General features: G+C 38.2%; 1 protein-coding gene across 12 annotated transcripts in view; it reads right to left on the reverse strand.

Moving 5' to 3' along the window:
* LOC113537600 (regulating synaptic membrane exocytosis protein 1) overlaps positions 1–27,531 on the reverse strand; it is a 75,223-nt gene that overhangs the window by 10,108 nt on the left and 37,584 nt on the right. For 4 of the 12 annotated variants that reach the window (XM_053232476.1, XM_053232477.1, XM_026932173.3 and 1 more), the window contains 20 exons: positions 25,787–26,088; positions 24,399–25,264; positions 21,374–21,414; positions 20,159–20,269; positions 18,969–19,068; positions 17,898–18,021; positions 17,318–17,364; positions 17,118–17,233; positions 16,882–17,012; positions 15,508–15,679; positions 15,268–15,421; positions 13,472–13,528; positions 12,310–12,508; positions 10,046–10,141; positions 9,210–9,272; positions 5,988–6,077; positions 5,543–5,620; positions 1,538–1,609; positions 1,299–1,364; positions 104–216 (listed from right to left, as the gene is read on the reverse strand). In XM_053232476.1, coding sequence (XP_053088451.1) covers positions 104–216; positions 1,299–1,364; positions 1,538–1,609; positions 5,543–5,620; positions 5,988–6,077; positions 9,210–9,272; positions 10,046–10,141; positions 12,310–12,508; positions 13,472–13,528; positions 15,268–15,421; positions 15,508–15,679; positions 16,882–17,012; positions 17,118–17,233; positions 17,318–17,364; positions 17,898–18,021; positions 18,969–19,068; positions 20,159–20,269; positions 21,374–21,414; positions 24,399–25,264; positions 25,787–26,088 — 2,998 coding nt within the window. The other 8 variants (XM_053232475.1, XM_053232478.1, XM_053232479.1 and 5 more) reach the window with 8 other exon arrangements.

The following is a 27,531-nucleotide window of genomic DNA, read 5'->3' on the forward strand; positions in this document are numbered from 1 at the left end:
ATCGAAATCTTATCTTATTCAAGGTTATCGTCACAAAAATTTTATTTACACAAAATGTAAAAAAAAGAAAATAAAGTACAGGAAGCATGGCACTGTGCTATACCTTGTTCTACACTACTGCTTTTAGCCGGGACTTGGGGTAACTGTCGGCCTCTGCGTGCTGATGAGGAAGTTCCTGCCGATGAAGAGTATGCCGTGCTGGCATGTGGATGAACCCTGGAAATTATGGAAAAGGAAACACAAGAAAACAAGAAAAAGAAAAAGTCTTTTGATACAAGCAACTGACATAAAAGAGATCTACATGATGTATTTTTCAGCAAACAAAGTATGTATAGTTTCACATTTAGACAGATTATTTTCTTATATACACCCAACAGGGACAAAACAGCACATTTTTAAAATAAATATCATGAGGTTGATGCTGTACCAATATTTGCTTGATCCTTAAAAGGTTAAAATTAGTCGGGCCTTTAATATATTAACCTTAGGAGTAAATAGGAAATAAGCACAATAAGAGGGAGAAGAAAAGGTGTTAGAGACAGAAATACTGAAAGCACAGGAAGTGAAAAGAATAAGACCCACAATGTGTAGCAACAAATCCAGGACAATCTACAGTTTTTGGTGTAATAGGAACAGGACCCATACAGCAGAAGGCAAAATTAGCAAAATTATTCAGAGAGAGAACAACCACTGGTGGTTGTAAATATTTGTTTGTGTGTGGGTATATTTCGGAATTAGGGGAGCTCTCTCTGCCTAACTTAGGGCTATGATCTAGGGCTGTGGTAACCCCAATCATGTCACCTTACCCAGTGAAGGCAGGGATACTCCATTTCCTCTCAAGCTCTTTACAATAGAGATAGAGTGTATTCTTCTGACCATAGTGGAAAGCATGTAATATGCAAGAAAAACATGATAAAAAAGAAAAAGAAACCAAACGAAAAAATTGAAAAGCAAAGCACAGACAAGCTAAAAGCAGACAAACCGATTAACAACGACATAAGAACAGTGAAGTAATGAGAAACAAACAGGACCATTAATAAATCTCTGAAGTACACCACATTTTCCCCATGGCAATGTATCTGTGTTAAAATATAACTGAACTGAACATTTGCAAAGAGACTGAAGCAAAAATACTGAACACACTCAACAGACAATGAGCTTACCACTGACATACAACAACAGCTGCACATAGACACATAAAATAAATGGAGAGCAGTGCTTTGCGTATTAGTGTATTGTGCACGTATAATAATAGGATGGTAATGAAAAATATGGTATGGTACTGTATGACTCCTTACCGCTCACTGTCAGATTTTTTCTTGCCAGGTTTCTGACAGCTAGGCTTGTCCAGAATTCGTGGCTGCCTATGATTTGCAAATGATTAAAGCAAAACAGAAATAAAAGGATGAGAGGAAAAAACTGAGTAAATGATGATGATGATGATGAAAGCAAATTCTGTGTAATGTAATGTGTGTGCATGACTCTAACAGGAATGAAACTGTAATCTAGTTTATCCTCCTCTGTGTGGCCAGTATACCTCTGTGCCCCGGGCCTTGCACTGAGGTGGTTTACTGTCTCCTGAGTAGGAAAAATAGGCTCCAAAATCCAGCTGATGCGTGTGATCAAATCAGAGACACGTGGATGACAGAGAGATGAAGAGACAAAGACACAGACCCACAGAAATGGTTACAGAATGGATGAAAGACAAGGCTTCTCTTTCAACTTACACATTAAAGACAAGCAAAATATGCAATGAGATGGGAATGACTAGTAATATATATGTTCAAATGATGGTCAGATTCCCATAAGGACATTGATCCATACAGCAAATAAGGATATACACACTAAGGGGTTTAGTTTGTTCCTAAAATTAGGACTGTAAATTTTGGACACCTTTATGGACATCTTTACAATCTGTCTGAAAATCTGCACAGAAAAAAAAAATACATCTTAGCAAGTGAAAATCTTGAATAAAGGAAATGTTATCTAATATTTCTCATTATGAGATCATTATATAACAAATATAAGACCGAGTAAAAATCTAAACATTAAGCCTATTTCTACACATATTTACTAATGTCAACCTTAAAATTGTCTTATTCATTTGACTGATAATTTCAATTCTTTCTAGAAATAAATGCTTGAAATAAGCAAAATTATCTGCCAATACAATAAGACAATTTCAAGCTTGAAATGAGTAAAAATATTTTTAAAAATCAGTTTAATAATCTTATATTTGTTTAAAAACAAGCTAATAAAAAGAATGATTAATTTCCTTATATTTTCCTTATGTTATAGAATTTGCTTTTATTATGTTCAAGATATTTTCTGTAGTGCAGGGTTTGTCTGGTGACAGGAAAACTAGAGTCACCTCAGCATTGTTGTACCTTTTCAAATGCGTTCTTTTGTTTATTAGATTGGATTATTGGTTAGTATGAGTCAAATCAGGTCTGTTAAATAAGGAATAAAAGATAATGCATGCTGTTATAGAAAAAATAATCAACAATTTAATTACACTTAATCTTGTGGAATTTCCTCGAAATTCCCTTTACGTTATGTCATTTACGTTATAGCAGCTATAAACAAAAAAGCCATTTCCTCACCAGCCTTTCTTTTTTTTCTCACTCCTCAAGTTAAGCTTGTCATGCTATCAAGAAACCACCAAATCCTCCACCCTGAAGAACTTCCCATGGTGGAAAATTTAAAGTTACAGTTTTACCTCTGACTGCGCTAACAGTGGAGGCTTTTCCCAAAAATGCTAAATAATCATCTTCTCACAGAAAATGTCACCATTTCAATGATTATGCACATTTTAAAAATCAGTTTATGTGGTCTGTCAGCCATACAAATCCCTTTGTAAGTTGTTACTACAGAAATGATAATGAGTGATTAATATAACCCTTTGAAGCCAGAACTATTGTCAGAGCTGCTGTGACATAAAATAAATCACCACCTTCTGGCCAATCAGAACTGAGCGTTCAACAACTCTGTGGTATAATACACTACAGTCAGGTCCGGGAGTATTTGGACAATGATGGAGTTTTTGCTTTTATACACCATGACAATGGATTTGAAAAAAAAAACAATCAAGATGTGATTGAAGTGTAGACTTTCAGCTTCATTTCACAAAAATATGGCATTTACCATTTAGGAATTACAGCCATTTTAAGCAACGTACTTCCATTTTCAGGGGCTCAAAGGTATTTGGACAATTGACTGACAAGAAGTTAATTGACCAGGTGCGGTCCATTTCCTCGTTACTTCAAGACAGACGAAGCAGATAAAAGGTCTGGAGTTGATATCAGATATTGAGTTGGCATTTGGCAGCTGTTCGACAGGAAAACTAGAGTCACCTCAGCATTGTTGTACCTTTTCAAATGCGTTCTTTTGTTTATTAGATTGGATTATTGGGTAGTATGAAGTCCAAGGAGATCTCATAAATCTATAAGAGAGATAGCAAAAACCTTAGGTGTGCCCAAATCAACAGTTGGGTACATTCTTAAAAAGAAAGAAAGCAGTGGTGAGCTCAACAACATTGAAAGGCCTGGAAGACCACGGAAGACAACTAAAGTGGATGATCGCAGAATCCTTTCCATGGTGAAGAAAAACCCCTTCACAACATCAACAGAAGTCGAGAATACTCTGGAGAAGGTAGGCGTATCATTGTCAAAATCTACAATCAAGAGACACCTTCATTAATGTAAATACAGAGGGTTTACGACAAGGTGCAAACCACTGGTAGCATTCAACAACAGGAAAGCCAGATTAGACTTTGCCAGAAAACATCTAAAAAAGCCTCCAATGTTCTGGAATAAGATTCTTTGGACTGATGAAACCAAGATTAACTTGTACCAGAATCATGGGAAGAGAAAAGTATGGCAAAAGAAAGGAACAGCTCATGATCCAAAGTATACCACATCATGTGTCAAACATGGTGGAGGAAGTGTTATGGCATGGGCATGTATGGCTGCCGATGGAACGGGCTCACTGGTGTTTATTGATGATGTAACTGCTGACAGAAGTAGCAAGATGAATTCTGAGGTGTATAGGCCTATACTCTCTGCTCACATTCAGCCAAATGCTACAAAACTGATAGGACGCTGCTTCACAGTGCAGGTGGATAATGACCCTAAACATCTAGAGCAACTCAAGAGTTTTTGAAGACAAAGAAATGGAATATTCTTCAATGGCCAAGTCAGTTGCCTGATCTCAACCCAATAGAGCATGCTTTTCACTTACTGAAGACAAAACTGAAGGCAGAAAGACCCACAAACAAGCAGCAACTGAAGGTGGCTGCAGTGAAGGCCTGGCAAAGAATCTCCAGGGAGGAAACTCAGAATTTGAGTTTTGAGAACATGAGTTCCAGACTTCAGGCAGTCATTGACTGCAAAGGATTTTCATCCAAATATTAAAATTATGGTTATATTTACAATTATGTCACTTTGTCCAAATACCTTTGAGCCCCTGAAAATGGAAGTACTTTGCTGAAAATGGCTGTAATTCCTAAATGGTAAATGGCATATTTTTGTGGAACCTCTTAAAATAAAGCTGAAAGTCTACACTTCGATCACATCCTGATTCTTTTATTTCAAATCCATTGTCGTGGTGTATAAAGGCAAAATCACAAAAACTCTGTCATTGTCCAAATTCTTCCGGACATGACTGTATATGGCCAAAAGTTTTTATAGCTATATCACATCAGTCACACCCATATGTGCTTTCTGAACATCCCATTCCAGAAGTAGTCCCTGCCCTTTGCTGTTATAATAACCTTCACTCTTCTGGGAAGGCTTTCTACTAGATTTTGGAGTGTGGCTGTGGGGGTTCATGTTCATTCAGCCACAAGAACATTAGTGAGGTCAGGGACTGATGTCAGGCATGGACGCCTGGCATTGTCATGCTGGAGCATGTTTGGGCCTCTTGGTTCCAGTGAAGGGAAACTGTAAACAGCATACAAGACATCCTATACAACTGTGTGCTTTTTTCAACTTTGTGGAACAGTATGTGGAAGACCCACATATGGGTGTGATGGTCAGGAGTTCACATACTTTTGGACATACAGTGTATCTAAAGTAACACTAAACACAAAAGTAAAAAAAAAACAAAAAAAAACCCACTGCAGCTGACACAATCAAAACATCCCATTTACAGTCAACATCCAGCAAATTTACAATGTACCTGTAGGAAGAAATGTGAGACATTATCTACACAAGGTCAAGGCATTAAACTATAAATGAAAACAGCAATATTAAAAAGGGGGAAACAGTATAGACAAGAAGCTCACAAGAAACTCACACTAATAAACTACAGCACTCACAACAAAGCTAGCTTTGGGGTCTGGGGTCAGAATGAATTAAAAAGCCACAGGTTAGACAAAAACCAGAATACATCTAGAGCACAAACATCAGTAAAGATTAAAGCAGAGGCTTAGCTAGAAGGCACAAGAAGTGAGGGTGTAGCTAAGCCCTCAGGCAGAGGCAATTAGGACAAGAGAGGAGAGGAGTCAGGGTTAGCGGAGGCGTCGGGGGGACAGGGTCGGTACCTGTCATCCTCAGGGGAGGCGTGTTGGATTAGGATCCTGGGGCTGGTGGGTCTGATGCGGGGGAGAGACTGCGTGCTCCTAAAAGAATGTGTGTCCAACACACCCCAAGAGATTGGAGGTGAGAATGTGAAAGAGACAGGGCAAGTCAAGACAGAGATGGGGACTTGGTGCATTTAACATTTAATGATACGCAAACACTCAGGGGACACTCAAGTCTTCTCTGATACTACCAAACACAACACATTCTACACAGTACAACACAACCTTTACACAGTAACTGAGATTCATTAATTGTAATATTATAATACTGAAAAATAACAACACCTATATCGTTGCTCCGCAACAATGATTATCTATGTAATGCACACACATCTGTGAAAAATAGAAATGACATGTTTGTCAAAACAACAAAACTTAGGGACAATGAATGGGGTCTTGTGAGTACCTTTCTCGATCGGGTGAATTGGAATTTGAATCTGGCCTCAGACAGTTGGTACTAGCACTTCTAACCCTGTCAAGAGGGGGCTGCAGATCACTAGGGTCACAACATGCCATCCAACGAAGAGAAGGGAAGGACATCAAAAAGACAAAAAGATGCAAAAGAACAAGCAAATAATATTAGATCCAAAAAAAGAATGGGCTTCTTCATGGCACATCAAAGCAAAGGAGAAGCAATAAAGCCTGTTGAAAAAGAGGCATGATCCTTAAGTTTTTAACATGCTTATATAGTGCCTTGCATAAGTATTCACCCCTGAAACTTTTCCACATTTTGTAGTGTTACAACCTGGTACTGAAATTGACTTAACAGGGATTTTGAACCATTGGATTTATACAGTATCTCTAACATCTGAAAGTTCAAAAAGAGTTAATTAAACAAAAAAAGAGAGACATTTGTTGGTTGCATAAGTATTCACCCCTGGGTTAATATCGTAGAGTACAAAAGTTTACATACACCTAGGCTACTTTTTCTCCACACATTTCATACTACCATGCATTTCTTTCAGCAAGTCAATTAGGTCATCTTCTTTGCTGACATCAGAGGTAATTTTAACACAATCAATTACAGACAGATTTATTTCAGATTTAATTCAATATATTAGAATTCAAGTGGGACAAATGTTTACATACACCAAACTGACTGTCTCTGTAAACAGTCTGGAAGATATCAGAAATTTATTTAATGACTTAGAAGCTTGTAATTGGCCAATTTTCATAATTAGAAGTTAACTGGGAGTGCACTTATGGCTGTAAATGGGCCTACCTTTAGAGACAGTACCTTTTTTCCCTTTATACCACAGGAAAATCCAAGTCTGGTTCCTCCTTAGGAGCAATTACCAAACAACTGAAGGTACCACAAGCATCTGTATAAACAATTGTATGCAAATATAAAAATCTTGGGACCATGCAGACACTGCATCATTCAGGAGGGAGGCACAAATTAACTTCCAGGGATGAATGAACTTTGGTCTGAAAGGTTCAACTGTACCTGAGGAGGAGTTTTCTGGTCTGACGAAAGAAAATTGGACTGTTTGGCCATGAACTGTTTGGCCATGGTGGTCTTCTGCAGCAGTCGTGGCCTATTGGATAGAGAGTCGGACTTGCAACCCGAAGGTGAACCTGAAGGTCGTGGGTTTGAGTCTCAGGTCCGGCAGGGATTGTAGGTGGGGGGAGTGAATGACCAGCGCTTTCTTCCACCCTCAATACCACGACTGAGGTGAGATCCTTGAGCAAGGCACCGAACCCCCAACTGCTCCCCGGGTGCCGCAGCAAAAAAGGCTGCCCACTGCTCTGTGTGTGTGTGTGTGTGTGTGTGTGTGTGTGTGTGTGTGTGTGTGTGTGTGTGCGCGCACTTGGATGGAAGATTAATAACCTTCTTCCTCTGATCATTAGGTTATTGATCTGAAGAACAACCATCCCAACTGTGAAGAACACCATCCCAACTGTGAAGCATGGGAGTATTTTGCTAGAAAAAGGACTAGTGCACCTCAAAATATAGATGGTATTTTGAGGAAGGATGATTATTTAGAAATACTGAAGCAAAACCTCAAGACTTTAGCCAGAAAGTTAAAATCAGGTTTCAATTAGGTCTTCCAGCAAGACAATGATCCTAAGCACACCTTTGTAACAAAATGGCATAAAGACAACAAAGTGAAAGTATTGGAGTGGCAATCACAAACCCTGACCTTAATATCACTGAAAATTTGTCGACTGAATTTAAAAGCAAGGAGGCAGAGCAAGCAGGCCCACAAACCTGACTGAGTTACACCAGTTCTTTCAGGAAAATAGGTAAAATTTCTTATTTCTTAAGTATTGTGAGAAACTTGCAGATGGTTACCCCAAGAGCTTGAATTCAAGCAATTAAAAGGCCATGCCATCATATACTAACAAAGTGTATATAAAATTTGACCCACTGAAAAGCTGATGTAGTAAATAAAACCCAAAATAAAACTTTCTCTTATTTATTATTTTGATATTACCTAAGATCTCCTAATTAACTTAACATAGAAAAAGGCTCACCAAAACTGGACAGTTGAAAACTGAAAAAAGACAAGGCAATGTTTGTCAAATTGCCCAGTTTTGGTGAGCCTGTACCAACTGTAGCCTCAGATTCCTCTTCTTGGCTTACTGGAGTGGAACCTGATGTGGTCTTCTGTTGTTGTAGCTCATCAACCTCAAGGTTCAAAGGTATGTCCATTCTGATGGTTGATGTGAACATTAACTGAAGCTGCTGTCGTATTTCTGTATGATTTTATGCATTGCACTGCTGCCACATGCTCGGCTGATTGGATACTTGCATGAATGAGCAGGTGTACAGGTGAGTGTGTAAACTACATGGTGAGGGTAATCCAATTACGTCCATTTCAGTTTCAGGTTCAAAACACAGCAAATCTTACAGGGGTGAATGCTAATGCAAGGCACTGTATATTTACAATAATTTATATAATTTGACTGCTTCTGTGTCCATCTTGACCATGCTATAGGGATGATCTATTGCTTACCTACTGATGACTTCATTAGAGATCCTGAGCTCTGTACTTACTGCTGCTGTACTTAGAGCATTTACTTAAGTTCAGACAAAGGACAAAGCATGCAAATGGTAGACACAGTAAAATAACTTTAGACAATGAGAAACTGGATGTAAAAAAGCAAATAAAAATTCATGCATAGCTTATGAACCAGCTCCTGCCAGTCAGTCTATGTAGAGTTGTGTAATGAATGCGGTCACCCAATGATTAAAATAAATGTGTCATAATAACACTTAAATGATGGTTATTTAGAAGTTAACTAAACTGTTATACAGATTGTTGGCTTTGTCTTTGGGCAGTGTGCCACTAAGGAGTGGAAAGTTCCACTGGTAATGGCTCTTGTCACTGAGCTACTGAGTTGTATAATACTGAGTGCAGAGCGAGAGAGGTTGAATATAAACACTTAAGAAAGATACACAGTATACGGAAAGAACATGACAGCATCTATGCCGTACACATACATACATTCAAACCAAAGACACTTCAAAGGCCAGGCAAACTACAAACACTATAGATCATAATTTTTTTATGCTGGGAAGAGAACGTTATTCAGCCACAGAGGTGAAAATAATAAATGAAAAATAATATTTATCCTAACTCCTTAGAAAGATCCAGACCTAGCGCAGTTTTTTTTAGTTTACCTTGTGATGTGCAGACACTCTGCGCTCCTACCCCACACTGATCTGTGTACCAAGATGACTTCACTGCAATTACCATTGAAAATGGGTGACACATGAGGGGGTAAACAAACAAACAAAGCAATAAACAAGCAAACAAAGAGAGCACATGGGTATAATAGGACCTGGTGCAGACTGTAATTATCTTCTGAACCACAGTAATATGAACATGATAGGGGCACACATTTCATGGGGCACTATTCAAACTTACCACGTCCTGTAATTCCTATGCATGAAAATGCGAGGGAAATTAGCCCATGTTTAGCCCATGTTTCTCTGGACAAAATTAACTAGCAGTACGTTAGCAGCCATGTAACTGGTTAGTTTAGGATGAATGTGGCCTTTAGTGAAAAAGGGTTTCTGGGGAATGTTGGATAAATATATTTAAAGTGAATTTAAACACAAGTCTTTGACAAAGGCAAGTTTTCATAATGTCAAACTGTGAATAAAAAAGTGGCTCCTGCTGTTTCCTTCTTGATAAAAGTGTAGCAAATAAAGAAATTCTACAGAAGCACTGAAATCCATTGTATCTGAAAGATGTTTAATATTCCTATAACATATACACAGAAGATTAGTCTATAATATAGTGGTTCCCAGCCTACTCCTTGAGTACCCCTGCTTTGCACTTTTAGCATTTTCCCTGCTCTTACACACCATGTCGACACAGCAAGAGCCGGTCAATTAGTTGGTTAATTGGATCAAAGTTTGGCTAGAATTGAGCAGAGGTACTCCATGACCAAGACTGGAAAATACTTCTGCAAGGAAACACTACTCATATGCAAGCACAAATATGTCTTTACCTGTCATCCACATATTCTCTCTCCTGTACACGACCATGCTCATGGTAACGGGTTGGTGAACGAGACCTGCGGCTATGTTGTGCCTCATCCAAACTCCTGCAGAAACACAAACAGAGACAGGTTACTTGTTTCCAAATGTTAACACATTTTTTTACAAGCCCATATGGTGATAAGCATGAGTGTAGATTAGGATATGGATGATAGAGGCATGTTCCTACCAAATTAAAGGGAGTACTGAACCAATATTTTTACTGATATACAAACTGCCATTTTAAAAAGCTCCACAAATGTTAGTCTCAGTCTCAGATACTTCTTCTACGGGAAGAAGTACTCTTTTCTGGGAACAACTTTCAGTATCTTGAATGGTGAAGACTATCTGTGTGGCTATCTGCACTTCCATGTGCTAGATTCCAGCAAGGAAAACAAAATGTGTCCCAAAGAGCTTTTCAGAATCATTGGAAAGAAAAGTTTACATAATCATATCTTTAAAGGTCGATAATGAGGCCAGTGTGAACTACTTGGTAAGCAAAGTGGTGAGCAAAGAAGATAATCTTGTGTCAGAAAAGGTCCGTAATTGGTCATCTGCCAGGTCAGTCAAATTACCTCGTTCTATGAAAGTAAGCAGTTCTGGGTTACTTTAATTGACAAAATGTGCCAACCTCTGTAGCACTGGTCTGGCTTGCAACACAACACAAGATGTGACACTGATGTTAAGCTAACAGTTTATGCCTTTTAAAAAGGCACTCATTTAATTGACTTGGGAAAAAGCCCATTGCTCTGGCTCCCTCTCCATCACTCACAAGATAAAAAATATTAGAAGAGAGAGGGAGGGAGAGTGAAGATGAAAAAGTTGGGGTAGCTGCAAAATCAGCAGAATATCATGGGAAGTTTGGTGCATAATATCAAGCTGTATAGGTGTCGTACTATTAAATAGTTATATTGTCGTAAACTCAAACTCCAAAAATTGTACAATAACTTACCACTGCTCCTGTGCTGAGGTAAAGTTAGCTACCAGTTCTCTCTTGCTAATCTACAAGTGCAACTACTAGCTAGGGAAATAGTGCTTGGATACTTTATCTCCATTTCACAGACTAACTATGGGGATTTTGCCAGAAACATGCTTACTGAAAAACTGAAGAAAAAAAAATGGATATCAGGGGCTTTTCTACATGAATTTACAGAAACAGACAGAAGGTAGAACAAGGGGAACTGAAAAGTAGATCAGTGGAGATTGTATTATACTGTAACTTGGGAATTTGAGTTAGTTTGAGTTTGTAAGGGGTAGTAATTTACAAAACTGGTAACTCTCAGTATTTCATGTTTCTATAATTATGTAATTGCACATGTTAGTCTCCAGAGAATATATTAAATTGTATTTTAATAGCATTGTATGAAAATTGGAAACTAGAAGCACTTTTGGTCAGTGGAGTGCTAAAGTTTGTATCCTTCAAGGTTTCTGTTGAACGAAAAGTAAAATGTACCTCAAAAAAGTATTCTGAGATGTTAAAAATAAATATGGCTTCAAGCAAAAGGCAAAATCAACAGAAAAATAGTTTTAAAAACATTATATGGCCAAAAATATGTGGACATCAGACCATCACACCCATATGTGGGTCTTTCCCAAACTGTTACCAAAACGTTGGAAGCACACAATTGTATAGGATGTCTTTGTATGCTGTAGCATTACAATTTCTCTTCACTGGAACTAAGATGCTCAACCCTGTTCCAGCATGACAATGTCCCTGTGCACAAAGCGAGCTCCATGAAGACATGGTTTGCCAAGGATGGAGTGGAAGAACTCGAGTGTCCTGCACAGAGCCCTGACCTCAACCCCACTGCACACCTTTGGGATGAACTGGAATGTCGACTGCTCCCCAGACCTCCTCACTCAACATCAGTATCTGACCTCATTAAAGCTCTTGTGGCTGAATGAGAACAAATCCCCACAGCCATGCTCAGCTAGTTATAAAGTGCAGTTATAAAGAAAAAAGGGTGGGCATATAGATTACTAAAGAGTATTTGATGCATGCTGAAAAGTAGATGCAAACTTTTGAACCTATATCATTATGATTTTTTTACTATTAACATGTTAGAATACATTATTTGACAAACTTTGTATCTGTATCTGTATTGTTACCTGATTTTAACTACAAGCATTTACAGTAAAATGCAAATACAAATGTAAAATGTGTGAATTTGAAATACTTATTAAATGTATTAAATTAATATGCTCTGCCCTACATACATTAAATGCTCTGCCCTACCTCTGCATGGGGACATTTGCGGGCCGTGATCTTGCCCTGCTCTCTGATTCCCTGTGAGGTGATACTGAGCGAGAGCGATGATGTGTCGACCTCTGCTGCTCAGGAACCTCCAGTGTAGTCCGCTCTCTCTCCCTCTCTCTTTCCCTCTCCCTCTCTCGCCCTCGTTCCCTCTCCTTTTCTCTTGGTCGACTTTCTGCTGCTGTAAGCACCCAAACAAAGCATATAAAACATGCAGTATTGGGGGAAAAATACTTTCTTTTTCAAAGGATTAGACAAATATTCAAGTACAATTCAATTCAGTTTCAAATACTCATGCAAAAATATAGTCGATACCTGCTTCATTCTTTTCTCTAGTTTCCAGCATCAACATTTGTTCATGAGAGAGCATATAGCATAAATTCCAATTTATTTTTTTGGTTTTGAATTTATACATGTTTGTTTTGTTCATACAAACATGCAGTAGCTAACTACACAGACTCACTGCTGAGCTACGAGCAATTACAAACTCAATATTCTTGGCTAAAGAAACAAGACTATAAAATTTTACTTTACATTTGGACTGTCTTCCTAATCACTACTTTTAGGACTCTTGCTCAAGGCCACAGACTTGAAACAATTTAATGCACTCAATTTAATGTCTGCTTTGTAGCTTTGCAAAGCTCACAGCCATAACAGATGTGCTGGAGAATGAAAGAGAATGAAATCAAGGATAAAACTACACCACTATGCACAGTGAAGAGAGAGTAAATTGTGTACTGAAGAAAGGATCAATTTCCCTCACTTCTTATTCATTCCTTTTGCTTTCATCTTTCTCTAGTGTCATCATGCACACACTGTGCATTGTGGTTAAAGTTTACTAGGCTACTGAGAAAAGCGCTGGAGACAAAACTACCCATGGAGACCCACAAAAATGCTCTAATGTTATCAGACAGTTGATTGTGTATTTGCAGAAGAGAGGGATGAAGTGTATGAGATGATGTATTGCATGCTAAAACTATGATATGGCCTGACATATAATGTTGCATTGTCTCCAGAAAAACAGCAGACGCTTTCGGTAGAATAGGAAAGCCCGCTGCTGACTCGTTGCTTCTCTCGTTCTGTATTCTAGTGCACAAATCACAGTATTAGTGTAGAGGTTACTGGCGCCATGCCCCCCACCCACCTGCAGCCACTACGCCAATACCATCATCATAATCTGATTCTGTGATGCGCTGAGAGCCTGTGCAGACATACACACAAAAACACATACAGACAGACACCACAGAGACAGACAAATTGATATATACACAAGACAGATGGATAAAACAGAGACATTTGTACATGAACACATGCATATGTGATAAGTGACATTGATTTTCTGGAATGAAAAAAAAAAATTACAAACAGATGAATATCCATTTGCATATCTATATCCAACCGGTCACACTCACCAGTCACACCAGTGACACAAAAGAGATTCATAATGTATTAAGGCAACAATATTCTCTGCATACAATTCTATTCTCTATATACAATACAAAGTAATCAGCCAAATGATTGATGAACATAAGGTTTTCAAAATTATCATCTGGCTGTATAGTTCATGGAATTAATACAAATGCAGTTTGTCTTAAAGGAGGATTTTGGCAGAAAACTAAATTTTAATATGTTATTTATCAGGTGATGTGATATTCTTTAATGCAGTATTGCATTTCTTCCTCTGCATTCTGGCAAAATTTACATTTTTTTGTGTTTACATCTGTCAAAGTTTGGTCACTAAAATCCCCAGCATGCATTAGCAAAATTAAGTTAATACAAATACAATCACTGGAGAGTGCTTCAGATTTCTGGCAGAAGCTTTCTGTATCATTACTTGGCTTCTTTCTGCCTTAGCAGAATGCCAATAGAAACAGCCCAACCACAAATTCCACCTCTTGACATTTCATAAAGAGGGGTTTTAAACTGGTATTTTCAATATTTACAATATTTACAATCTCACTCTGGTGACCACTATAAAACATAACTGTTTTAGCCAAAGTCTCCATTTAAGAGAAAAGCACATTTACCTTTTTGAAACATAATAAAGTGGTCTCCTTTCCTCTCACTTCTCTGAATCCACTTCCTGTATCAGTGTTTTTTTTTCCACAATGGACCCGATTTATCAATGTTTTAGTAAAGTGTAAAAGTTAATGTTTAAAAGTTTTTGTACGCCAAACCAATTTTTAAAAAACTGCAAAATTTAAAAGATTTACAAAGGTTTCAGTAATGCTGATTTGCTTCATATTCACATTAATCAGAATCACTTTACTGATGACAGGTGTATGATACTTACTTTTGACCATTAGTTTGAATGTGACTAATTAATTCTGAGCACAGTCACATGCCCCATTATAAAAGGGCATACACACTTATGCCACCAGCTTTTTTCTTTTTCTTTTTTCCCTAAAACTTTTCTGTTTGTTTATCACTTGAATTTTGTTGGTTGCTATATCACATTAAAGGTGGAAAAAAATCTGACATGATTTATCTTGATTTCATCAGAAAAAACTAACAGGGGCTTTAACAGGGGTGTGTAGACTTTTTATAGATCATGCCAATTTGAAGTGTATCCACTGAGGTTCACATTAGTGAATCTCCTTATACGTAAATGTACATAAACTCAGGAGGTTGCATAGGATATGAATGTTTTCTTTAATACCAAATTTCTTGTGCAAGTGTTACTGTGATAAAACAATTTATGAATAAATTCATTCATATCCAGTTTGATAAATTAAGGCCATTGTTGGTAAATGTTTCAGACATTTCAGTCATGTTGAACATCTATCAGTAGGTCTGATGAGAACTGATAAAGCCGCTTGGATGTGTAGCAAACGGTCTTTAAAAATACAACTCAAGTCCAGTTGTCTTCACTTACTACTACCACACATACCCATTTACTAATAGATTAATATACTAATAGACTTCTCGTCCTCCACTCACGCTGCAGTTTTTTAGTGGGTGTGTCACTGTGGGTGTGTCTTCGGGGGAGGTACGGTGAGGGGTGAGGCAGTGGAATAGAGGACACATCATGAGTCTGCAGCTTGTACCAGTGAGGCTTATCGTCCAGCAGAGCAGTCTCCAGCTCAATCAGAATCTGCATTGGGGTGGAAAAAAAAGAAGGGATTTTGATATGGAAAGTTACAGTAAGAGTGTGGATATGGATATATGTGTTTTACTTGCCTCTCCCAAGAAACTGCTTTCCTCATCCTGAATTTTCGGTTGGTCCCACACTGTGATTTCCAGCATGTGCTCTCTGAAGTCCCGCCGGTGCACATGCGAGTACACAAACGTCTGGTTCCACTTGGGCTCCAAACTCTTTTTGACTGTTTTCGTTCTTCGTTTGCTTTTATCACTGATAAACCAGGGCAAAAGAAACAGACATAACAAAATCAATACTTTAAGTGTTAATCCGTCGTATAAAATCAGTAAGGTAGATTGCAAATTTAGTTTGGCGTAAGGCTTTTTTTTCCAGAATTAAACATGCCTGCACTGAAATTGGCATAATGGCACAAGAGGGGTTTATTTTAAACCCCTTTGGGTCAGCATTGTACCAAAGTTACCACCTCAGCACCCCTTCCTAGAACTATCTCAATATCAAAACACTTATTTTCTGGCTTTAAGCAAAGCCTTACAATTCCTCACAACATGAGTTTATGAATGCACACTATTAATGTCACTTCAATATCATTAGGCTTTAAACAATTTTATTCACAACAAATCATAACTCAGTTGTGGCTACTAAATATGAATTAATCAGTTGATTGTACAGCACATTAAACACCACAAAAGCACACTCTGCACCAGATTATCTGTGTCTATGGTCATGAAAAAATATTACTACCCCAGCATTGTGATTTTATGACTTTTTTATTTGCTTTTACAGTATAAACATAAAAATAGCACCCTTGGTCAGCAAGAAACATAACATAGCTATAAATAAGTTCAGATCATACATGTGAGGTGGCCTGGATGTCATTGTGGTTTAATTCTGTCAGACAAAAAAAACAGACGAATGACAAAGAAAAAACAGACAAAAATGATGAAAAATCTCCTTTTGACCAAATGGATTTTTCTGCCTATGTCATACTTTTACACTTCAGCTTTATCATGTTAGGTAGATAATGAGCCAGTTTGACAAACACATCACTCAAGAGCATTTACTTGACATTTGACATTTACTTCAGGAAATAACACTAGAGAGCCTGACATGGACGACTTATGATCAGCATGATTACTTGTTTTCCACTGTAGATATATCATTGATCATGTGTGTCATATTTATTACTGTTATATTTTATTACATGTTAAATTAAATCAATATATAAGCAGCTGCTATAATCAGATTTTAAAATGCTTTAACTTGTGCAAAAGAGAAACATCTTTCAGTTCAGGAAAGCTGAACAGGAAAGGTTATAATTTTCAGAACTATACATGGTAGAAAATTTCTAAATTTGTGCATGTGAAAGGTTTTCCCAGGCCACCACACATATTTTTGACTAAAATATGTGTGTCTTAATTCTTGAGGATGAGTGTAACATATAGAAGTCTGAGCACCTTCTATCAGGAAGAAAGTACATTTTGACGTAAGGGTTCCTGGGTCGTCCATCCAGTCTGGGGGGCAGGTCTTTGGCCTGCAGCACGTTCACGATCAACTGATGGCCAACTTTATCATACCACATTTTCACCTGCAAGAGATACAAGCGTGGCTATTTATATATAGCTAATGGGTTAAAAGGCAAACCATACACTGATGTATGACCATGCTGGTATTGTATTGGTATTGTATCCACCGAGAGTTGTCCAGGGAGCAGCTGAGGAGCGTCTCTCAGACCACTGGGACTGGAAGGGGACATGACGGATATAGATGGCCGCTCCATCTTCTGAGATTCAAAGGAACTTGAGCCTGCTGTAGAGACACAAAGACAAATACGCCACTTGAAGGAAGGGAAAGAGCAAATATTTCAGGCCACAGTGTTTAAAAAATACTCACTAGATTCTAATGGAGGGTGTGAGGTTTCTGGTATTCTGGGTATATCACTGAAAAGAAAAAAAAAGCACTCATTAACAAATGCAGCCCCCACACACATAAACGTGAAGAACAGAGGCAGAGTTTAAAACAAATATTGTAGGATCAGCTGTTAAACAATCCAGTCCTTAAGAGCTGTGCCATCTACGAGGAAACTAACTGTGAAAAATGAGGAGAGAGTTGGGGGGTCAAAAATCATCTCATGGAGTTTGTTTTACTTATTGGTAAGATTTATACAACCAATGCAATTATTTGGAGAGAAATCAATGAATACATGGTTTTAAAGAGGTAGGAGGATGGAGCGAAGTACAATATCATGACTAATGATTGAAACTAAGTAGAACAGAAACATAAATTACTGCAGAAATTCATAATGCTGAAGCAGGCTACACTGTGCAAACACTTGTCTGCAGTGCAGAAGTCCTCACAAATAGACTATAAAAAATCTAAAAAAAAAATCCTCAGGTCATTTGTTACTGAAATAACACTTGTTTTTAAAAATAAAATTTCATTAATAATACTAAGACAATAATGGAAGACTTACCCGATGGGCCTTGAAACGACTAACTCAACTTGGGGTTCTGTTTGTGAATCCAAGATAATATTGTAAACCTCCTTCGTGGTTAATCCAGGCAATGATTTACCATTCCACTGTAGCACCTCATCTCCTAAAGACAATAAAACACTCTACGGTCAAATTAGAGAACAAATCTGCAACTTTTGGCCTTAATCTCTAAAAGCATATATACAATAATCATAAATGTGGACAATCCTGAAAGTTACTAATGATTTATAAATGTTCATAAATCTCTCTCACCCATGACCGGTGACTCCATCTAATAAGCAATAATAATGGCTGGTTAAGTAATTAGTCATGGTGATTTTTTTCTGTTGTAATGGTCCAAAAGGATCTTGGCTCTTGTTAGCCAGTAGCCAGTTATCATCAGCATCGCCAAAAAAATCTTGGAAAATGTGCTGGTGGAGTAATGCACTATTGGCAAGTCTCTAACAGAATGACCTCATATTAAGGCAAAAGTTGTTAAAAGTTTTTCAACTTTTAACATGACAATGACTCAAAACACAGTCAAGAAAATGCAGTCTGTTAATGTGCTTGAGTGGCTGAATACTTGTGCAATGTTTAAATTTTTATTTTTGATAAATTTACAAAATGTTGAGAAAACCTGCTTATGCTTTTTATTATGAAGTACTAATTACAGAATAATGATTAAAAAAAATAATGTAATCCATTTTAGAGTAAAACTGTGTATGTAACAAAATGAGGAAAAACGTGAAGGGGTCTGAATATTTTGGGTACACGTAAAAACATTTTCATGTCAGTTTCAGGTTTCATAATCATCAAATCATGGAATTTAGGATCAAATCTGACCTTTCTAATTAAGGCCCCTCTTTTTTCAGGGGAAGAAACATGATGGGAATCTCACAAAGATTTTGATAATGGTACTGCAGAAATGTCTCCTTGTTGCTTATTTAATCATGTGATTAAACTGAAGATGATTTATTATATCTACCATGTTAATTTTAGTGAGCTTGAGAGTACGACATAGTATGCACACACACTTGTAGATGAACATGATTAATGCAGAGGTGACCTCACCTGCCCGTAAATGGCCCACCACGTCCGCCAGGCTTCCTTTTTTAACTTTGGTGATAAAGGCCCCGAGTCTCCCTGTTTCTGTGATCTTCCCCCCTACCACCTACTCACACCACAGCACACCACAACACACAGCAAAATATCACTTACTTGACATGTGACCTTTTACACTCTATAATTTTATATGAAGAGTATATGCTCACCATCACTTTATTAGGAACACCTGTACACCTGTACATTCATGCAACTATCCAATCAGCCAATCAATACAAGCTGACATAAAGTCTAAGATAATCCAAACATACTCTATTTACAACAGTGGTGGGCAGAATAGCATCTCAGAATGCACAACACATCGAGCCTTGAAGCAGATGGGCTACATTAGCAAAAGACTGCATCGGGTTTCACTCCTGTTAGCCAATTACAGGAATCTGGTGAATCACTTTCGGTGAGCCTGTGCCCACTGTAGCCTCAACTTCCTGTTCTTGGCTGACAGGAGTGGAACCCAATGTGGTCTTTTGCTGATGTAGTCCATCTGCTTCAAGGTTTGGGATGTTGTGAATTCTGAGATGCTTTTCTATTCAGTATGGTTGTAAAGAGTGGTTATTCGATTTAACGCAGCCTTCCTGTCAGCTCAAAACAGTCTGACCATTTTCCTCTGACCTCTCTCATCAACAAGGTGCTTCCACCCACAGAACTACCACTCAGTGGGTGTTTTCTTTTTTTTAACCATTTTGTGTAAGCTCTAGGGAATACTGTCTGCAAATCCCAGGAGATCAGCAAATCAGCCTGCCTGTCACCAACAACCATGTCATGACCAAGTCATTGAGCTCACATTTTTCTCCCCTTTCTGATGTTTGATGTGAGCATTAACAGAAGCTCTTGTTCGGTATCTGCATGATTTTATGCATTGCGCTGATGCCACATGATTGCATGAATGTGCACCTATACAGGTGTTTGTAATAAAGTGAACGCTGGGTGTATATTATACTAGAGCTAAACACTGGGTCACTCTTTCACAGCAGTACAGTGACAACTGATGAGTATTCACTGATTTGTGAAAACTTAAAAACAGTCACGGTTCACCTGTAATGTTTAATCACACTGCTGGGATGAGTGTGCTGTTTGTGCTTTTGTGTTTATGTGTATATTAATAATTGTAATTGTTGTTGGAGCTGTGTGTATCTCCTAACCTTTAGCCCCAGTAGTGCTCCAGACTCTTTGGGCATGGCCGTGCGCTTGCTCAGGGTAATTCGGCCGATTAAATGATCACCTTCCTTGGAGGGCTGCCACGTAACTGGATGCTAAGAAGAACAAGGCAGTGATTTAATTCCATCACAGAGGGAACTCTCTCACACACACTGCTTTAATGCACTTGGAACAATTAAATTCTATACATAAACTAACAGCTGTATGTTACATAAAACTCAAGCTCCACACTATAAGCATACACACACACACACACACACACACACACACACATACACACACAGACAGACAGACAATCTTCGACAAAATTACCTGAATCCCACATAATAAAAACTACATTCACCCTGACCAGATAAATATGTTCAGTGCTTGAAATTAACTTTGTAGCTCACCAGCAACTTGGCTAGCTACTAGCCAGTCAGGATTTTCTGTAGAATATTTTTTAAATACAATTAATTGATTTAATTCCACTCTTTTAGATTATGTGCCATCTATTCCATAACTTTCTCACCAAGTCTGTTCACACAACCTGTCGCCACATTTGTCAGAATAGAAATCACAATTTGTATCTATCTATGGGATAAACTAGAAGAGGAATGGTCAAGCTGGTGTAGAGTTTGTGAGAGAATCGCTGTTAGATTGATATAACAAACTCCAAAAAGACAGCATCACATATCAGGAGCAGAGGTTTTATTGTGACAGGGTAATGGTGTCTAAACACGTTCTAGCCATTGGGCAAAAACAATAAATCAGACTTTTAATACTAAATCTGAAGCCTTATTCTCTGTGGAAAAAGAAATATAAAGACAAAACCCTAAATCATTTCATATAGATAGTCCATACAGATTAGCAAGGTGATCATAGGGCATGCATGCTCACTACAGACACTGAGCAACACAAGTATGCATGTACAATGACATGTTCTACAATATATAATCTATACAAATCTAATACAGAGTAGCACCATACGTTTGCTCACCAAAGGGGAAGGTAAAACAACTGCGTTCCAACTTTTACCCACTGTTAACAGGTTGGCAAACATTTCACACCCTGCACAATATACAGTATGTTCATTGCCATAGAATGTTTTGTCCTGATTAAACTTATCATCTGCCATCACCACTGTGTGACGGCAGAATCAGTACCACATCACCACAATCAGTACCACATGATTAGTATCATGAGCTGGAAATACTTACATGCCACACCGTGGGATCCAGAGGATAGCACTCCCAGTCCCCTGAAACACAGTGAAAGACAGGAAGCAGAGTCAATTGGAGCACAGAGAGCAACACAAACACACAGCTTTCCCCTGACTGGTGAGCGGCAGCTTTATGCTAGCCAGGTTTCGCACTCCAACCCCATTGTTTACACTCGCAGCACTCTGTTTATTGAAGATTAGGACTCTAGAGTGGCATTCTCTGCCAAGCTGTCACCCTGAAACACACCCCACTCTGTTCACCCTCCAGGACGACAGCGACTGTGGGGATTTAATGGAGCTTCTGTGCTGGTCAACTTGTGTTTGAACAGTGCCTAAGAGCTGCATTTAGTGTCTTGACAGTGGAAAACTGATGAAATGCAACAATGCTTACACAGTGGCAGTCTCAGGTATTTCCATGACGTTGGCCTCATATTTACTCTTGGCATGTTTTATCAAGGGGCAACATGTGTGTGTGTCCCACTGAACTGACCATTTTATGCTGAATTCTGAGCACATGGGGCATATTGAGGGCCAAATGTGACTTTGAGAAATGGCTATGCAGTGATAGGCTCATGGTGTGGCAATGCCATGTTTGAAGAATTATGCAAAACTAAACAAGTCAGTCTTAAAAAAAAAGTTATTTTTTTCTTAGAGATAACTATCGAAACCAGTGAATTAGTTTCTCAGGAACATTCAGCATGTGCATTTATGCTCTTTGACAAACTGAACAGCTTTTAATGGTAGTTTGGCAGTGTAGATATTTATACAAATGCCATTCATATTTTCTTAAGCTCTTGTAAGACTATCAAGCATTTGTTGCCATCTTGGGCCTCTCACCGGACTAAAAAAGGAACCCATACTAAAGAGGACATGGGTTTGTTTGAAATGTATGACTAACCACTCACTGCTTTCATCCCCCAAGTCCTCCCAGCAAGGCTGCATAACTCTTTGAATTAAAAGCCAAGTTCAGTTGATGTGTATGACCTGAAAGGTAGAAAAGGAGCTATGGAAAAGATAAGTTCTACGTGGCTTACTTACAAGTATGTCAGATGCTGGATTCTATACAGAATGCATCTTTCCTTAAAAAGACTCTTCTTTTTCTAACCCAGATCTGTTACGAAAAGTGCTGTCCTATAAAAGTTTCTCTAAAATAACGAACACTTTTTTTTTTTTACAAACTCACACACACTCACATTAAATGTTAATGCAATCAGCGGTGGATTTCTAAACTCACAGACAACCCAGACACAAAAAAAGTCAATAGCGACGATGCTGACATTATTAATATGAAACCATTTCAATTCAGAATATATACACTCTACAGGAATAGCCACCATTATATTACTAGAAATATATATTTATATATTTTTAATTAATAACCGATTATAAAAATACAAGTTGTCATATAAGTAGTTGTTTTGCTTAATTTCACAGCTGTTTCATCTTATATTTCCATGACCCACTTGCCCTCTCATCTGCACATCTGCCAGGAGGCAGCATCACATTCAGATTTACAGCTAGTGCTTGAGTGTCCCAATTACGAACTGCATTGTTATAGAAAGAGAGGAAGGCAAAAACACTGATTTCATTCTAAAAACTGATGTTTACATGTATCTACAATAAATCTATTTTTCCTCTTATTGCTATTAAAACACATTATTCTGATTTTGTTTTGTTGTGTTTTCTTTTCTAATACTACTGTATTCAGGAACCACAGCAGTTTCAGCCAATACACGTGCATAGCATATACTGAGTATACAAAATCCATCTCAAAACTCCAACCTTCAGTAACAAATAATAAACATCTGCTTTTTCATTCACAAGTTCACTGATTATAGTACTATGAGTCAAAACAAACCACTCAGACACATTATATGTTAATCATAAGATGTCATTAGTGAATGAAGTCTCAAAAAGATCATTCAACATATTTCGGAAACAACATTTCCATATAAAATAAGACAAATTCACATCAATACACATTAATCATCAGTTCAACTCTTTTGATATCCTCTGTATGGAACTATCAGACTTCTTACTTACTGTGTAAAGGAAATCTCTGAGTCTGATTAAGTCCTGCTACAACGAAAACAGTGAGTTGGTGTACTCTTCATTCTGTCTCTCTCTCTCTATGTCTGCAGTTTACATTTCATCCCTGGCTTGTGTTAATACGCTGACCTTTTATGTCTGTGTGCAACCACTTTGTCTGACAAGCAGCATGCTACCATGAGCACACCCTTCCCTGCCCTACAGCCCTTATTAGTTTAGTTCATCTGTCAAATAAATTATTGACTGTACATTATATAAGCAAAGTGATATACTGTATCTTTGCTTGGCTAATATCACAATCTTTATGGTATTTAATATTCTGAGCTTCCTGTCTTAAGTGGGATACAAGTTAAAGTGATTAAATTCCATATTCATATTATAGATTTTTTTTCAGACCAGGGACATATGTCAGAGGCCAGTCCATTTTTTATGTATATTGATAGATTGGGGGGAAAATTGAAAAAGTCAAAGAATAAGAACAAGATATTTAGTGTGTTAGGTTACACAAAAATAGCTAACTGAAGTTTGGGACAACTTCCATTTGCCTATCTTTTAATTCCCATCTCTGCCTTTTGTTACTCGTGAGTTTTTTCACACCCACCACCTCCCCGTCTCCTCCCTACTATTCAACAACTCCTACCCAAAACCGTTCAGCCGGGGTCTGGCTGTCTAGTGCAAAGCAGAATCTGCCCATAACTCCTGCACAAGTTCTCAAAGTTCTCACCCCAGTAAAGTTTCATGATCCATACCACACAATTGATTTTTTTTTTTTTCATGTTTTAGATTATTGACATGTTTTGGCATATACCCACACTTCATTTTTTTAAACATTTTGTAATTGCACTTTTTTCCATTAAAAGATCATAATCATGGGACATGATTTTAGATTAGAATTTATAATCATTTTTTTAGATTAAAAATTATTTAACATATGTTAAACAATAAAGAAAATGGAGCTTCTCAGTACAGCTCACCTCTCTCACTGACGCTCTCGATCTCTCCATCCTCACAGCTAGTGTACTCAGGCGTGGAGCCGCCTTCCTCCTCAGAGCTACTGACTGACATTTGCCGCTTGTTCCCTCCACGCTTTGACTTGTAGGGACGGGGTGGGGGAGGCCGCAGGCATTCTGATTGGTCGGAGCTGAGGGAGTCATTACGCAGCATGCTCTCAGCTTTTTCCCGCTTGGTCTTACGCGCCACACCAGCCGAGCCTGGCTCCAGGTGGCTCGGCTGAAGCTTCCTGTCTCTTTCAGGAGGCTCCCTGAGTTCAGGGGTTCCGGTGGGAGCAGCAGGACCCACACGGAACCCTGGGGCAGGCGGCTGAGGGGCATGGTTAGGTTTAGGAGCTTGCACCGCAGATCCTGTTGTGCCCCCCACGGTCCTCTCCCCCATAACTCCTTGCTGCTTGCTCTCCAGAGATGGTTGATGCTCCTCTGCCCACCTCCGGCCTGTTCTACTCTCTGTGACTGCCTCGCCAGCTTGCCTCTCAGGCATGCCTGTCTCAGCCTGTCTGAGCCGTGGTGCTTTTGGATGCACACGTTTCTCCTGCTCCGTCGGCTGGGCCTTGACAGGATGGTGTGGAGAGTTAACCTCATTTCGCTGTTCCTCTCGAGGTGGCCTCTGCTCACCCTCTGTCCTTCTCAGCTCCCCCACACTTCCATCCAGTTCAGCATAGCTCCGCTCCTGTGATCGGGCCTTAACCAGACGGCGAATCTCCTGACGAGCGTCCCCAGCCTCCCACTCCTGTGAAGGTTGTGACTGTAGTTTGGGCAATCCCCGGCGCCTCTCCGCTCTTGGTCCAGGCTTGCCGTTCTGATCTGAGGTTGACGGTTGCTTTTTCCTGGTAAAGCAACAAAAGTGGAGGATCAGAGGGACTGAAAATAGAAGAGGGAAACATTGTGCTTCACAAAGAGCACATAAAAGGATTGCTACTCATGAATTATACATATTATTCAGATCTATGCACAACATGATTCAAATGCATGTATGACAAGACAAGAACCATAATAAGTAAATAGCACCCTGAGGCAACTGATGGAATCTCATTTCTTTTAATTCCCAGCAAATAAACACCAACTGTGTATATTCCCCTGCACAAATTTTGGCCTCCTGTTCTATCAGACTTTCATTTATTACACTAAGCTAAACTAAATATTTCCTACTCTATCTTCAGACTTCATGCAGTGTGATGAAAATGGAGCAGAAGAAATAATCTGTCTGCCTAAGAACAAAACAAAAGAGAATAAATGTCAAAACTTTAAGAGGCAGAAAATTCAGCGAATGTGAATTGAGTGTTTTTTTAAAGGTTCCATTAATAAAAAAATTATCACTAAATTTTTTATTAATTTTACATCACTATAACCTTTCTCGTGGTGGTTCACTGCGGGATCGGGATGAAGGCATGTCGGCCTGTCCAGCAACAGGTCCTTTGTTTGTGTTTGTGGGCAGCTGGCTGTCCTGGGCAGTGGAGGCAGAGGAACCAAGAGGAATCTGAGACCTAGAGCGCACTTTCTTGTCTCCTGCAGGATCTGCACTCGTGGCTGGCTCACTCACTGCTTTCTCCAGGGCCGCTGGCGTCACCTTTGGCCCCTGTTCCGCAAACCATTCCCCTGAATTAGTGAGGATGTCCTGCTGCTTACGGCACTTGTTACATACCCACATCACCTGCAGAGAGCAGAGCACTGTAAACATGCTGAACTTAAAAACGTTTCACCCAGATAGCATTGTCTAGACTTAGAGCAGCCCACACATTATTGGAAAGAGCAAAAGTGTTTCAGGACAAATCTGCAGGTTTTTTTTAAAGAAACTGAACAAAGACAATAAGGTAGAACTTACAGCTATAAATTTACAGAAAACCACACACATTATAAAAATGCTGGTATGCCGTTATTTAAAGTGTACCTACATTGGACTGTAATACCACATTTATTAATAACACACATATTGCTACAGAACAAACAAATTGATAAAAAGCATCGATTAAACAAGGAAACCTAAATCTTTGTGGAATTTATTAACTGGTCACTCTTAGATCCAAATAGAACTCCAAATGAGTGCTTTATTAAAGGCAGGCACATATGGAGCATAAAGATAAAAGATTCAGAGGCAGTGCTAGTATTAACTGTGAAACATAAATATGTGGTGTGCTACCAGTGCCTAGTTAGAGTGATAAAGACTTTGGCCTTTTCTGATTATATGAGATATAGATTTCAATATAAAGAAAAGGTTTCAATATAATAAAATCATTTCTAAAATTTCCCAGTTTACTGAACATGTAACAAAAAACACTTCTAAATTCACTTTTCAAATTTTAGACTAAAGACATTTAAACAAATATAAATAATAAAATATCACGTTCAAAAAATGTATTTATTTACTAAACAAACAAACAATCATGTGGCTGTTTTGCCTTTTTTTTTAATCTATATTATGCAAGTTATTTATTTTGTTTTTATTTACAGCACATTCATGAAGTTTTGAGACATCTATAAAATTTTACCTATTGGGAAGTGCATTTTTCTCGAGCTACTTCATATAGGACCACTGCATTAAAACAATTATGACGTACCATTTCAATTCAGCTTCACTTATATAAGAAGAAAAAAATTATTTGGTTCACATATGGTCTTCTTATGTAAGTGAAGCTGTACTGAAATGTGAACCAAATTAATCTTTTTCACATACTCAAACCAAAGTAGTAATCAATTTTTCATTTATGACACTATTTTGAAGCACATAAGATGCACTTTATGAATGTGCCTTTTGTAAAATAAATAATTTTTTTTCTTGTAAGAGGGTAATTAATAAAATTATAGTAACAATCTTTAGCAGGTTCCCATAATGATGGTTGAGGGTTCTACTTTCTTTTATGTAAAGACAAAATCATGTATAATGACACATGGTGAGTTTTGTAATAAGCCTTTCATAAATCCTCTAGCACTGCATTATAAAATGCTTATGAATGTATTACCACTACCTAAAAGGGGCAGTACCAAATGAACTAAAACTGTGTATGTATTTATGCATTTACAGCAATAATATCAATAAAACACCAAATACAAGGTATTCATTTTGAAATAGGGACCAAGTTGCCGAGCTTGTGGGATG

The sequence above is a fragment of the Pangasianodon hypophthalmus genome, chromosome 3, assembly GCF_027358585.1.
Source record: "Pangasianodon hypophthalmus isolate fPanHyp1 chromosome 3, fPanHyp1.pri, whole genome shotgun sequence".
Taxonomy (NCBI): domain Eukaryota; kingdom Metazoa; phylum Chordata; class Actinopteri; order Siluriformes; family Pangasiidae; genus Pangasianodon; species Pangasianodon hypophthalmus.